Source organism: Palaemon carinicauda, chromosome 11 (assembly GCF_036898095.1).
Source record: "Palaemon carinicauda isolate YSFRI2023 chromosome 11, ASM3689809v2, whole genome shotgun sequence".
Classification (NCBI taxonomy): Eukaryota; Metazoa; Arthropoda; class Malacostraca; order Decapoda; family Palaemonidae; genus Palaemon; species Palaemon carinicauda.
The window spans coordinates 139,808,800-139,824,559 of record NC_090735.1 but is presented as its reverse complement, the minus strand read 5'-3'; the positions used below and the strand labels follow the sequence as shown (position 1 = coordinate 139,824,559).

The 15,760-nt window shown below is 39.4% G+C and overlaps 1 protein-coding gene across 12 annotated transcripts in view; it reads right to left on the bottom strand.

Annotated features, from left to right (window-relative positions):
- LOC137650248 (probable glutamate receptor) overlaps positions 1–15,760 on the bottom strand; it is a 514,807-nt gene that overhangs the window by 214,846 nt on the left and 284,201 nt on the right. For all 12 annotated transcript variants that reach the window (XM_068383530.1, XM_068383531.1, XM_068383542.1 and 9 more), the window contains one exon: positions 2,790–2,911. In XM_068383530.1, the coding sequence (XP_068239631.1) occupies positions 2,790–2,911 (122 nt within the window). The remainder of the gene's footprint in view (positions 1–2,789; positions 2,912–15,760) is intronic.

The window sequence follows — 15,760 nt, the reverse complement described above, 5'->3', positions numbered from 1 at the left end:
CAGCCTCGACTAGACCTCTTCTATATGCCTTTTAAATAGATCTAACGATTTAAATCTTTAATAAATTTCCGATAACATGTGCGGGCTTAGGCCCGCAACGCCACTAAAGCCCATCTAATGGTCTTTGGACAAGGTCCTACATTATGCCTCACCTGTGAACAATGAGGATTGTTCCCTCAAGCATCTAACCTAAAAGGTTATTTTTTTTCGGTTTCCTATAGCCTCTGGGACTAGAGTTAGTGAAATAGTGGCCCTATCCGGAGTTGAGGGCCACATTAAGTGGGAGATCTGCATCTCTTTCTGATCTAACCTTTCTCATTAAAGACGTCCTACCTACTAACAGGTGGGGGTCCTGGAGAATCTGCCCTCTGAAGGAAGATGTCTCTCTAGGTCTGCTAGAGTGTCTAAGGTCTACCTTCATAGAACTTCAGACTTCAGGAGGAACAGCTCTTTACAGGAGAAAACTTTGGATCAAACTATCCCTACAACTGAGGGCGAAGCTCACCTACCTTTTTCGCGGAGCGGATCCTGACAGTGCTCCTGCAGATAAAAGATCCGAGGAGAGTTGCTTCATCACTGAACCTTTCAGTGTGCAGACTTCAGCCTCTTCGTTCACCTACTGATCGGAGGTTGTCCAATGCGTCTTATAGACACTATACTAAGCAATTCTATGGATTGAAGCATTATGTGGTGACGGCAGGTGCTATTTGGACCCTGTCGTCTAGCTCTGCGATGAACAGTAAATTGATTGGGACTATCAATTAAAAGGAGAAGGGGTCAGCAATTTTCGAGTGACCTCCCTTTGAATAAGTGCTGCCAAGGTAACACTTAAATCTGTTCAGAATCTCAGGTGTGAAATTGTACGGATACCACTAGTGCTGTGTGTACATAGTACACAGTGTTGTTAGACTATTTCATGTACAGAAATTATAAAGAAAAGTCTTGTTAAAAGAGCTTTTCTTCAGTTTGAGAGTGGCACTTATCATTTCCCCTTTTCAAAAGGGGAACATTAATTTCTGTGTATGTCTCTCGTATAATTTCCTTATCATGCTACATTCATTTAGCATGTAGTCATTTATTAGGAATAAATGCCTATTAAAATGCAGTTGCGTCCTAATTCGCCCAACAATTGCATGTTTTAAATACCAGAGTTCCTTAACTTATTCATGTAAGTATTTCTCATATCATTGTATGCTTACAATCAATGGATGGGGACACTGATATTGGTTCCTCAATATATACAATCCTTGAGATCGTTTGTATTCTCAGTGTGTACTTATGTTTGTTCATACAATATATGCTACCTTGAGGCCCTTTTCCTACGTCTAAAAATGACTCTTCCCTGCAGGGGGCAGGAAGTACTAACATTGTTATGCTTAGTGATGATGACGGATAACGGTAACGTCATTTGTCTCAATTGGCCCTTTTGGCCGTGGAAATATTGTCCAAAGGTTAAGGCACTAACACAAAACCACAGATACATTAATTCTCTGGTATGCTTCCATTAGGACGTCATGGCTTGAGCCCAAAAAACGGATTTTGAGCTAAGCGAAAAATCTATTTTTGGGTGAGATGGCCATGACGTCCTAATGGACCCACCTTTCTTTTCTATGAAAAGATCTTCACGGTTTCCCCCCCTGATCTACTGTATCTGTAGCACCTTGCTCAACGCTACAAGGAATGACCGCCAGAGGGAGTTGGCACGGTTTTGATACGATTGTAGTAGGGGAACCAGGGTAATCTTTGTTGCGGTTACCCTTCTATTCTGCCACGTTTTCCCCCTAGAGCCTAGAGGCGTAAAGGCTATTCGGAGTGCAGATTGCCATGCGGCGTGTCAAGAATACGTCCCCTGATGATATACGATACCCTTGAGAGTAATCTTAAAGGTACTCGCGCCAGAAGTTAGAATTCTGTGAAACCTTTGGTTTGATTCCCTGGGAATATCACTGTAGTCATATATACCCTTTGGAAGCTACTAAAGGAACCTTCCATTAGGACGTCATGGCCATCTCACCCAAAAATAGATTTTTCGCTTCGCTCAAAATCCGTTATATATATATATATATATATATATATATATATATATATATATATATATATACATATATATATATACACATATATGTGTGGTCCAACATTCATCAAGACTCAGGTTAGAATACTTTGTGGGGACAGATCTCCAACATAACCAGAGGACCTACAATATACGTACATATGCACACATACATATAGGTGCAAAATGAGAATGAAAAATACAGATGCAAAGATTTAAAAAATGCGCTATTATAACATGTGCAAAATATGAATAAGACTTTAATGTATAAGGATGATCAAGGGAAGAAAAGCGATGAAGACTAATGCAAATATCAAAAACCTTTGAATAAATCAGGTATCTACAGTATAGCAAAGAATGGGTAGAGATAAATAAAAATGCTAAACTGATATTAAGGTGTAAATATCAGGTAAGAGACTTCTAAGTGCATGAATTTCTAGCCATGAAATGTATTAGAGTATGGTGTAGTGCATTGACTTTTAGGTCCCTGCTATTGTGACACCAGATTAAAGAAGTTACATAATTTGAAAGTTTTAGAAGTGGTAATGAATTTGTAGAAATCATCAGTAAAGTGCTTCAAAGTTTTAATATGTTATCAATTAACTGACAGAGCAATTACTGCTGTCTTGTTTTTATCAGAAATAAAAGCAATCCCACTAAAATATTTCAAAAGAGAAAAAGATAATTTGCCTAAATTTTTGTAAGAACTACTATATATGACCAACTAGATTTATACCTGGAGCTGGAATGGGCTAAGGACTGCAAGCGCTCTATTCTTTTCCTTTGGAGATCTCGACATCAACAGATACATTCCAGTGATGTAGGGACAAGTGAAGTCCACAACTCTTAGTCTACTTGCTGTGGATATAATGGAAAAATCAGTAATTGGTCTAAGCTAATACATGTTTACAAAGGCAAAAGCAAATTTTATTCTATCAACCCTTTCTGGGGTATGAGAATTACAAACTAACAATAATATATACTGTATACTACTGTATACATATATAAAAAAGAACAAGCTTGCAGATCACAATTACTCCTCCTGAGCAAAATCAAATTAAAAAATCCTAATTAAACTAGACAAATAACCTAATCTATTGTTTAGCTTTGGTAAAACACAAATGAGATCTAATGCCTGCCTCATCAGTCTTGATTATGTTGAACACATTGGTGAAAACGGTTGCTTATTCCTTGGGGCTATAATTGACTGCCATCTGATTTACCCCGGGAAGTGTTCTCAAAATTTTCACCCAAAATCATTGTAAACTTAATTGTATTATTACTAGTATTATTACTATTAGTAGTAAAGCTAAAACCCTAGTTGAAAAAGTAGGATGCTATAAGCCCAAGGACTCAATACGGAATGCAGCCAAGTGAGAAAATGAAATCAATACACTATATACAGGAAAATTATGATTAAAAAGTATAAAATATTTTGAAATGAGCTACATAATTAATATAAATAGGTCATATGTAAGCTTTGAAAAAATATCATATTCTTAGTACTGTAATTTGTATTTTTCCTAGCATACTTATCACGGACTACTCTCTCGTTGATTTGTTGTAGCGATGGCGATATCGACGGAAGGGAAGGAATTACCAAAGAACAGCTCGACGAAGGTCTCGAACCACTGTCTTTCTTCGAGGAAGAACGTTCCTTTTTTCCTTTCTTTTTCCTCTTCGTGGCCATAAGAGCCCCTTGGGTTTCAGATCACTCAATACATGTATCGCTCTGAGTACAGGTGCGACCACGAAACGAGGTACAAAAAGAAAGGGGATCAATTTCCAAATGTGAAAGGAAAGCCGAACATGCTTTCCCATTCACACCCGGACAACGACGCTGAACACTTTGCCAACACAATAAGTTGAAAACTCAAAACGCAGGTAACAGTTTAAGTCTCGAGCAAAAACTATGGGTCTACACTGGGCAATGACCAGAGTACGAATGGCGTCCTTTACCCTGTCCTTACTAGGCCTGACAAGGTCTTCTTCTCGGTGCATTGTGGGTCAAACACAGTGGAAGGTCGCTTTGCACAGGGAACGTACCCTGGGGCATGTTACCGGCCTGAGGCTTTATGCCTCTCGCCTGGAATGGAGTCCTGGTTTGGGGAAAAATTTTCTGCTCGCAAGTTTAAACTAAAGAGTAACTCCTGAGAGAGTAGTCCGTGGTTACAATGCATCGGAACAAATTTATGTTAACCATTTCAACAGAAAAGCATTAGTAACAAGCCTGTACTTCAGAAGTTCCACCAAATCAATCACCAGATTAGGAAGCTCATTCCACAATCTGGTCATAGCTGGAATATAACTTTCATTGTGCAGTACTTAGCCTTATGATGGAGAAGAAAAGACTTAAAATTAACTGTATACCTATTACTACATACAGATGGTACAATCTTGGAAGATATGAATGTAAAAGATGGATAATCATTAAGAATCTTATACAAGATTCACATAGGGAACAGATGATAGCTTCAGCATATTTATTTAGACAGTTTGACAGATGATGTACATAACCCGTTTCTGAAGCTGTACCAGAGAGCTTAGAAAGAATCATTCATTTCAGCAGCACAAAAAATATAATTCTAAGGGTCACTTCCAAATTCTGGAGTACAACTTACCTCTAAAATTAGCAAATAATTTATTCTAGAATATGATACTTAAGAAAACAGGAACCATCAAATATTTCATACAACTACTTTGGCTAAGCATACATTGGATCTAGTTTTAAGTGATGGAATGAAATAATATTGTATCTGTTATATATGCAGAAGAGAAATGAACTATCCCTACAGTGCACAAACTTCATACTTTTAGATTATCCTTTCAGAAACATGCAGTAGTGATTGACTGATTTATTGATTGATTTTTCTGGTATCCTGACATCTAAGGTTATTGACGCCGATATTATTTGTTATAAAGAAAAATGAATATGTAAATGGTAATTCGGGTTAAAGCAATAAATGTAAAAACATCCTTATAACAGGTGACTAGCTGTCAGAAGACCCGCTTCTGAAATAAATTTAGAAATACCACTAGTATGGTACGACACATATCCAAGAATCTTGGCAAGGATGAACCTGCCATCCTCACCTCGATCCTTAAACAGATGTCTATTTCTTTCGGTACTATAAGTGGGGCATTTGATCAACAAATGTCCCCCTGTCAAGGGTACCAAACATTCATCGCAATATGGCTGATGTTGCTTAGTCATCAAAAACTCATGTGTCAACCGAGTATAACCAATGCGGAGGCAACAAAGAGACGTCTCCCACTTTCGGGGCATCGTGTTATACCTCTAAGGAGATATGACATTTGTTATTTCTCGCATTTTATTTCCTTCTAGATTATCCCAATGTTGTTTTCAGTTATTATAAAACAATTTCTTGAAAGTAGGTACGAAATCATAACAGGAAATGGGAAAGCTTCTTAATAGCAACTCAGCAGTAGCATTCTTTGCCAGTAAATCTGCCTTCTCATTCCCAGACATACCTACATATACTGGAACCATACAAAATCGAACTGTTATACCTCTCAGTCCAATAATAAAAAGCCATTCTAAAATCTTCAAAACTAAAGGGTTACTGAAATTAAATACATCCACAGCTTGAAGGACACTCCTTGCATCACTAAAAATGGTAAAATTACCCTCCTCCTCCAACACCATTTTCTCAATAGCGTTTAGTATGCCATACAGTTCGGAGTAAATATGGAAGCTGTTAGAGGAAGTGCACCTCTACAATTAAAACCATCACAATATACTCCAAATTCAATGTCAGCATCAGATTTGGAGCCATCAATATATATTAAAGTTGATTCCCTATGTTCTGCAACATGTTCCATTAAAAAATACCTGGCTTCTAAGTAAATTGTATTCTTTTTAACACAAATAAGATATTTACTTAAATAAATAACGCAGGTAATTTCCACGGAGGGGTTGTTGATAGTCTTAAATGGAAGCACCTTACTTCTAATTACAGTATATTAAGACTTTAATAATTGCTTCACCCAAAAACCCTAAGGTTGAGGAGATTTTGGGTGCAACTCAAAGTATACTGAATGCCTTCCAAGGCTTGGAGTCTGAAAGGCTAAAGAATTAGAGTGTCTTTGCAACTTAAACCAATATCGAACAATAGAAGAGTGATGGTAAAGGTCTAAAGGTAACTCTCCAGTGTCAACAAGGAGGCTTGAAGTAGGCAATGTTCTAAAGGCTCCTGTGGCCAATCTGATACTAGTATGGTGTATAGAATCTAAAATCTTTACTTGACTTGGGGTGGCTGAGGAGTATACTTCAGACCCATGACTAATTTTAGAAAAAAAAAAAATTAAGGACTTGTATAACTTCAGAATAGTTTTACAGTCTGCCCCCCGCCCAAATATGTATGGGACAACATTTTTAAAAGATCAGAGCATCAAGATATTTTACTTTTAAAGCTTTACCTCTGATGTATATAACCGGGTCTGGATGTACTCCCCATATACAACAAAAATGGACAACAGTAGTTTTGCTTGTTGAAAGCTTAATCCATTCATATCAACCCCCTGAATAATTTTGTCAATTAAGAGTTGTAGTTTTCTCTTGACCATCAACATTCTAGATCCAGCAAATAATATGGAGAGATCATCTACAAATTATTTTGAGAGAATTTCTTTGGCAATGATGGAGGATATCCCATTAATGGCTAGTGCTAATATGGTTACATTTAGCACACTACCCTGGGGAACTCCTTCTTCCTGACGTTTCCTCTCCGATAGTTTCCCCAACTCTCACTAGAAAAAATCTATGTGAAAGAAATGATTGAATGAACAATCGTAGCTCTCCTCTGAATCCTAATTCATGAATGGTTTCAAGTATACCATAGCTCCATGCAGTATCATATGCCTTTTCAAGGTCAAAAATATGTTCCATGATGCTGTTGGGAAGTAAAGGCTTCACAAATAGAGGATTCCAGTCATTAGTCGTTGAATGCATTTTTCTAAAGCCACACTGGATAGGTGATAAAATATCCTTCTTTTCCAGATACCATGTCAGTCTTGCATTTACCATCTTCTCCATAATCTTACATAAACAACAATTTCCTGCAATTTTCAGCTAAAAACTTATCCTTCCCAGGTTTTAAAAAGGCTAAAATAATGGCTAGTTCCCAAACACTTGGATAACTATGATCATACCACATTCTGTTAATAATGCTTAAAATAAATAACTTGGTATTAACAGGTACATGTTTAATCATTGCATATAGAATTCCACCATGTCCAGGGGCTGTGTCATTACACAGAGCAATTGCGGAATCAAATTCTCTTTCAGAAATAGGAGAATTGTATGGCTCTTCCTTTCCTGTTGCAAAATCTAAAATTTCCTTTTATTTGATGTTCCTAAAATGGTGACACTTGCATGATACATTTGAAAAATGATCAGCCAGGGCATTTCTAACATCAATTGCTCCAGTCCTATATTCATACATTCACCCTCAACACTGGTGGTGGGTTGGGGGTGAATTTGCCAGCTATCTTTTTTATTTTCCTCCGCACAGAAGATGGTGGTGCTCTATTGCTAATGGAGGCTGCAAAAGACACCCAAGACTGGTGCCTAGCTTCTTTCATGGCACGATGGAACTGTGCTCTACATTTCTTGTATACAATTAAATTCTCCTCAGTACGGTGTCTGCGCAATCGAGTTAAAAACCTTCCTGTGATTCTGTGCACGGTAGTTAGTTCTGGAGACCACCAAGAGACTGGTCGTCGTTTGAATAACCCTGTTGTTTTGGGAATTGGATTGACTCCTGGTGTATGAAAGGTTTCATTCAGGAAGTCTATGACATCGTCAGTATTCTCAAACTGTTATGCATTCCCTTCAATTTAGCTTAGCTCATGAAATCTATCCCAGTCCACCTTGTCAAGATTCCATCAGGGCAATCTCTGTAAAGGTGGACCATTGTTGGTGTTTATAATGATTGGTGCATGATCACTAAAATACTAATCATCTAATGTCCTCCAATTGATATTGAGAAGGCAATTGGAGCTTGCAATTGATAGGTCAATGCACGAAAAGGTACTTGTCTGGAAATGAAAGTACGTGGGCTCCCGTGTACTGTATTAAGTAGTCCGGCATCCTCATTTTCCACAATTGATGATATAATGTTGTCCTTTGTGTTTGCTAAAACTTTGTCCCATACAGGATATCTACTATTAAAATCCCCCAACAAGAAAAAAGGTTGAGGGAGTTGTTGAATCACCTCTACTAAATCATCATACGAGATGTCATTAGGAAGCAAATAAAGAGATCAAATTGTGAATTTTCTCCCTACATCAATTTGTACAACCACTGCCTGAGAGGGGTAAATATGGGTAAAGATATTTGGGGAACATCTCAGCGAACATATGCAGGAATTCCACCAGGGCTCCCTGTTTGCTTATCATATGGTGTCCTTTAGCTAACATACTCTCGAGGACATGGAGTATTAGCATCAAGCTTGCTCTCCTGTGGACATAAAACAATAAGGGAGTGCTCATGAATGAAGAACTTAAGTTCTTCATATTTGGCCCTTAAACCCTGAACACTCCATGGCAAAATTGAAGAGAAAACTATGGATTATTTCTGGAAGACATCTTAGATGGTCTTCTCATTGGCAGTTTTTGATTTAACATTATATCCTGAAGGCTTTTTTAGAAAGGGTCTTGATAAATTAGGTTTTACATTTGCCTTTTCAATGTTCTTTTTACCTAATTCTCGAGGGGGATGGCGAACCTCAACTTGAATTTTTTATTAAGTTTGTTGAAGGTTCATCTTCTTTTTCAGATAAAACATACCTATTTGCAATAGATATGTTTGAATTGCTCATTGGAGGGGAGACGGATGGTGGTCTCCCTCTTTTTCGATTGAAAGATGGAGAGCAATTTGGATTGTGCACCTCCATTATGGCAGATGCATCCAATAGCTCTCTAGTATGGGATTCCTCCCCTAAATCTGGCAATGATGCTACACGAGATGAAAACCTTGGGCAGTTCATCCAAGGAATAGCAGATTCAGAGTAAGTATGCGGTGCCTTTGTGAATGTTGTTAGCCTTAGAAGGTGATTTAAGACGACAAAGTCTTCCATTATCTTGTCTAGCTGGTGTTATAGTTCTCTCTAAATGTCCTGCATCCTTAGATTTTAAGGCCTTGGCATAGCTTTTGGTCTTGCTTAGAAGTCGCCTAGCATATCTGAAACTGATATGCTCTGCATCTGACTTCTGAACAGCTCCTCCTTGTATTTCATATTGAGGACATTTCTTATATGTTGTTTTGTAATTTTGGTTGCAATTAGTGCAGTTTGTAATAGAAGTGCTGGGTCCATGCTCAGAATCAGAAAAATTGGCACAAATCTTTATGTTTTTCATACCCTTGAGACGGATGCCCAAATTTGAAGCAATTGTAACACTGCAAAGGTTTCTGTCGGTAAAGGTGAACTGGTAATCTCTCGTTTTCAATATACAGTGATGCCTCGCAACACGAAATTAATTGGTTCGGTAAGGGCTTTCGTAATGTGATTTTTCGTGTGGCGAGTCACCTTTGACATGTAACTAGCCTAAATCATTCTAGACCCTAGCAAAACACCACATTCGATGATTATAAAAAAGGATATTTGCCACTAAACAGTACTAAATATATAAAAAGTACTGTATTTTGACCGTTTAATAATAAATAACGTTAATATTCTGAAAAAGAAGCGTTTAATTAGAGCAAACAGTAAAAATAAAGTAAAAAAAATGTGGAACCTTACATTTGGAGTGAGGCGATGTCCAAGAGCAAAGAGCAGGATGGTAGAGCAGGATAAAAACGGCGGAAAACGATTCTGTACAAATTGCAGAAAACGTAAACACTTAACTGTACAAAACAGATTTATAAATGACAGAATTGCAGCTATAAATGGCAGGAAATATTAACACTTAACTTTACGATAAACTGAAAATAAAATTTCTTTTTTTTTTCATTTTTCTATTTTTTCTTTACTTTACATTTTCTATTTTCTAAATTTAATTACACTACGTATTTTCTTCATCACTGCCACTTTCATTTCGTAGCTGGCGCTTGGTCTGTTTCTACCAAAGGCCTCTTACTAAAATATTCTTCCAAAGAAACCTGTTTCTGCCTGCTTCTTAAAATTTTCCTGAGCACACTTAACCGCAAGCCAGCCTCGCATTTCTTGATTGTTTCCATCTTCATCTCCAAGGAAAACATCATCCTCTTCTTTCCCTTGACATCAGCGACTTTCTTCGGACCCATGGTTAATGATGTATCGTAAGTATCACACACGATAACAGCACATACTGTAAAATAGTTATAAAAGCAAAATCACAAACACTAAGTCAATGTGTACGATACCGTTGCCGGAACGAGAAAACATAGGAATGCTGATGCGTAGATGAACGATGGGATACAGTACAGTAGATGCCGACCAATAGGAGGGCAGGATCTCATGGTGGTAACTAGCATCTGACTAGGGAGATAACCAATGGGAACGCAGGAGGATGGTAGCGAGTTTACGGGCTGGCGGCGCGCTAATTTTAAAATCCGTCTTGGATACGGTCGGGCATCAGCCCCGTACCAACTTTCGCTGTCCGAAACATTTTTCGTGATCCAAGTCGTAAAATTCTTCGCATCTCCTTTCGTGAAGTGAAAATTTTGTAAGCCGATTCTTTCGTAGCTAGATATTTGACTGTATACATGAGAGGGTACATTATGGTTTTCAAATGCTAAAATAATCATGGAGGTTCTGGAAATCTTATGAACTTTTCATATTTCTTTAGGACACATATCCAAGATTTCATCCTCACTAAAATCATAAAGGTCTTTGTTAAGAATTACTTCTCTTCCCTAACTAAAATTCAAATGCGGCTTGGCATCTACCATTAAATTTCCTTCCATTTTTATATTAATTAGCATAAAAGACTGCATTCTAGATTTGCCCTGAATTAAAATGGATTTCTTGCCAAATCTAGAAATATCTCCACGTTCTATATTTCCTTTCTTTTGCATTATATGGCTAAATTTGAAATAATTAGTCTTTTCCCTTCGAGGTTGCAATAAGTCACATTGGTAGATTAGGCTTTCTTTCCGATATAAAGTTTATTTTCGTCTCCTCAGATACGGTGTGATACCAATCATTCGGGCAATATAAATCAAGATTCCTAGGAGCAACACTGCATAATGCTCCAATAATCACACTATTATCAATTTTTAACTTAGAAATTTCAGGAATTGCTTTAAAGGCCTCTTCATTAAAGCAAATCCATGCTTTCCCTTTTCTATATTCTACCTTGAAATTCATCCTCATTTCAGTAATCTTACCGTATTGGCAAATCGCATATATGAATGGCTTTCAATTTTCTCACATTACCATCATACTTCTGGACATTGGAGGAGTGGTCCTTTTTCTTTTGCAAGTCGTCAGTAGAATTTTCCTTAATAAACTTGTCAGATGTCATAAACAGTGCCGGGGGAGAATCAGCATATCCAGGGGAGGGGGTTTCCTCATTAGGAGGATCCATTTTAGAGAGAACAGTTTGTTGTTTGTAGGTTAGTTAGGAGATTTACCTGCTTGAGAATATCGATTAAGCATCATGCGTTGGAAAGGTATTTGCACTCTCCACTATCGATACAAAGAGTACACTTCCCAGATGGTCTAGTCCATAACCTAAGTACACAAAGGATAGCAACAAAACCGATATACAGGAATCATCCTCCCTATATCTGTAATGATAGGCTTACAGGCCAAAAGCCGAGAGTGCTACCCCAAACACTGGATCCCCCTGGATTCCAAGACCCAACACTTGAGAATAGTTTTGCCAAAAAGGTCCAAATCATCTTCAGGATGGCTGAGATCATACAATACTTTCACATATAGCTTTAAATGCAAACACACCCCAATCACAATACCTCCACCCATTCATCAAAGCAGGCAGCAATAACGAAAGAAGAAACATCCACACTAGTGGCATTAATGGATGTAGAAACATCCACCCAATTAAAAAAAAAAAAGATAAATACATATATATGTACATATATGCACATTTCAAATAAGCCATACATTTTAATACATTAATGTCTGGATTCTCTTACAGACCTCTGGATCAGTCTCGAGGCGAAATCACTCAAAAGACAGTAGCATCTGATCGGCCAGGAATCAAAACCTGGTCCAGGATGCTTATATGACAGTGACCATACCATTTAGCCTCAAAGAGATCTTTCTATTTCCCACGTATGTCTTTTTTAGGGGGGAGAGCCATGTACCACGTGTATCACACATGTTCATATACTGTAATGGTATTTAATTTTTTTTGTATTATCGTTATCGTTCTCCCCTTGCACTGATAACCTGTTTAAGCATGTATTGTTTTGAATTTGAATCATTGTGTTTGGGACGGGTTGTATATAAGCTCATGCTCCATTGAAATAGTTAGTTGCATTCATCTTGCTTCTCAGTTATTACCTAACTGGCATCTCGCATAGGCTCAATGTGTGTTGACTGCTTTTTGACCATATACAATATGCTGAGTAAAATTGAATATGATGCCATGTTTTCACTGATGGAAAAAAACTGTAATTGTTAAAGACCATTCTTGGTTTGATGGAGAGACTACAGAAAATGAAGGAAAATGTGTTTGTTACTCACTTTGCTTGGAGGTAGGACTTCAAGGGGGGCTTGTGCTGGCAGGCCAATCTGTATAAATATCTATAGGTTTGTAAGGTTAGGAAATTACAAATTACTTCCAAATTTGTCATTTACTACGTAACTAAAATACAAACCAACGCTATTCATGGGGGATGACTAACCCATTCGGAGGGTGGAAGTCCCTGCCAGTCTTGATTTTTGGCTTTGACCTAAGAATTCTCCTCTGTGTATTTACCATATAAAAGGTGGAAACCCTATACCTCGCTAAAATCTTCCAATGCATGGTCTGCAGCCTACACAAGCTGTGTGTTTGTGATACTAGCGAAGTGACTCAAGGTAAGAGTTCTTCCGAGTCATAGAATCGTCCGAGGTGATCCAGTACCCCCTCGCCAGCGTATGGGACCTAACAGTATTGACACAATACCAGGTGACAAGGGAACAATGGTTTACCTGCAGTTGGTTGAGGTCAGCTTTGCAGAGGACTCTGAATGCTGATTACCTCAAGAGAGGAGAGGATGAAGAAAAGGATAAGTCAGTCATTCTTATACATTCACTCAAACTAAAACCATGTAACCTCCTGCTACTTGTCCGTCCAAGAGCCTGAGGTGTTGAATCAGCACTTTTGCAGCCACCACAGGACCGATAGAGAACGTATCGATTCTCCTGTGGGATACTTGCATGTAGGGGGTGGTGCTTCGTCTGATACTTCCACAAGCTCGTATGTAGAACCTGCGCCACAGTAGTTACATTTGAAGGCCAGGGACGTAGTGATGCCCTTGACATTGTGTGCTCTAGGTTGATGTGTCGCACGAGGATCTGGATATAGTGTGAGGTCACTGACCTTGCGAATCCAAGCAGAGATGGTATTTTTTGTGATCCTCCTCTTGACTTTCCACAAGCTGATGAAAAGCGCTGGCACACGGGGGTGAGCTGCTGCCATTCTTTTGAAGTAATACCTCAAACTCCTTACTGGACATAGTAGCAATTGATTAGGATCGTCGATTACAGAACGGAGACTCGTTATCCGGAAGGTATCTAATCTAGGATCCGCTACCCCAGGATTTTGAGTCTTAGCTACAAACTCAGGGATGAAGCTGAAGCTTACCTCTCCCCATCCCCTTAAGTCATACAAGAGACTAGGAAGCTCGCTAACTCTTTTGGCCAAAGCCAAGGCAAGTAGGAACACCGTCTTCAATGTGAGGTGGCGATCTGTTGCTTGGCGTAATGGTTCGTAGGGAGGACCCTTCAGGGACCGAAGTACCCGAACCATGTTCCATGGAGATCTCACTTCCGACTGGGGGTAGGTAAGTTCATAACTCCGTATGAGGAGAGAGTGTTCTTACGAAGAGAAAATATCTACTCCTTTCACCTTAAAGGCTAGATTCAAGGCTGAGCGGTAACCTTTTACTGCCCAAAACAAGAGGAGCATTTCCTCCTGCAGATGCACAAGGAATTCCGCTATTGCTGGAATAGTGGCATCGAGGGGAGAGATACCCTTTCCACGACACCAACAACAGAAGACGTTCCACTTTGCCTGGTAGACTGAAGCCGAAGATCTTTGCAGGTGCCAGCCATCCTCTTTACAACTTGTTGCGAAAATCCTGAGTGAGGAGGTGCTGGATAGTTTCCAGGCGTGAAGTCGTAGTGAAGCTACCGCTTTGTGGAAGATGTTTGCACGTGGTTTTCCGAGTAGATCATGTCGCGGAGGGAGCTCCCTTGGAAGCTCTGTCAGAAGTTGCAGTAGGTTTGGGCACCATTCTGCATGACGCCATAGCAAAGCTATAAGGGTCATTGAGATATTGACCATGTTCTGGTCTTTTTGAGTACTCTTCTCATCAGACAGAAACAGGGGAAAGGGGTAAATGTTGATGTTGTCTCACCATTTTTAGAATGAAACTTGCCAGAAAGCCTTGGGATCCAGGACTAAAGAGTAGTACATTGGGAGCCTGAAGTTCAGGGAAATTGCAAACAGGTCCACACTTGGAGAACCCCTCAAACTCAGGACTTTGTTGGCTACTAGAAGATTCAAAGAGTACTCACAGCCCACTATCTGAGTCGCTCTGCGAAGGTTGTCCGTGAGCACATTCCTTTTGCCTGGAATGAAGTGAGCAGAGTTGTCTTCTGCCATTGTTAATATTTCTACTGCTAGACGGGATAGGAGCTGCAAAAAAGTATTGCTTTGTTTGTTGATATAAGCCAATAATGTGGTGTTATCGCTCATCACCACCACTGAGAGGTCCGCCAGGAACTGATGGAACTATTGAAGGGTCAAGAAGGCAGCCTTATTCTCTAGGAAATTTATGTGCTGGTACTTTTTAAACTCTGGCCATAGGCCTGAAGTTGTGTAGTGCAGCATGTGGGGCCCCCACCCTTCTTTTGATACATTTGAGAACAGCATCAAGTCCGGGGGGACGGGGACGAGAAGGTCGACGCCCTTTAGCAGATTCTAGTTGCCAACCCCCCTCCGATGTCTGTCAGTTCCTTTGGTCCCATAGGAATCAGAATGTCCTGGGAATCGAAGGCCTGATTCCAGATGGACTTTAGCCGCCATTGGTGAGATTGTATCCTGAGGAACAAGATGGCCAGGGATGATAGGTGCCCGAGGAGACATAAACACCTCTGGGCTGGGAGTTCTTCTCGTCTGAGGAAAGATCTTATAACCTTCCTCAGCCTCATTACCTTGTCTTCTGATGGGAAGGCTTTGTGAAGGTTGGTGTCTAATATCATTCTTAGGTATACCAGTCGTTGAGAGGGAAGCAGAGATGACTTCTCGAGGTTTACCCTGATCCCCAGATATTGGACAAGCCTCAAAAGTTTGTCTTGGTGCTGAAGAAGGGTTGCCACCAAATCTGCTAAAATCAGTTAGCCGTCCAGACAACATAGGAGATGGATGCTGAAACTGTGTGCCCAAGAGGACACTAGGGAAAACACTCTCGTGAAGACCTGAGGTGCTGTAGAAAGACCGAAGCATAGCACCTTGAATTGGTATTTCTTGTTGTCCTGAATGATTCTCAGATACTTCCTTGATAATGGATAGATTGGGATCTGGAAG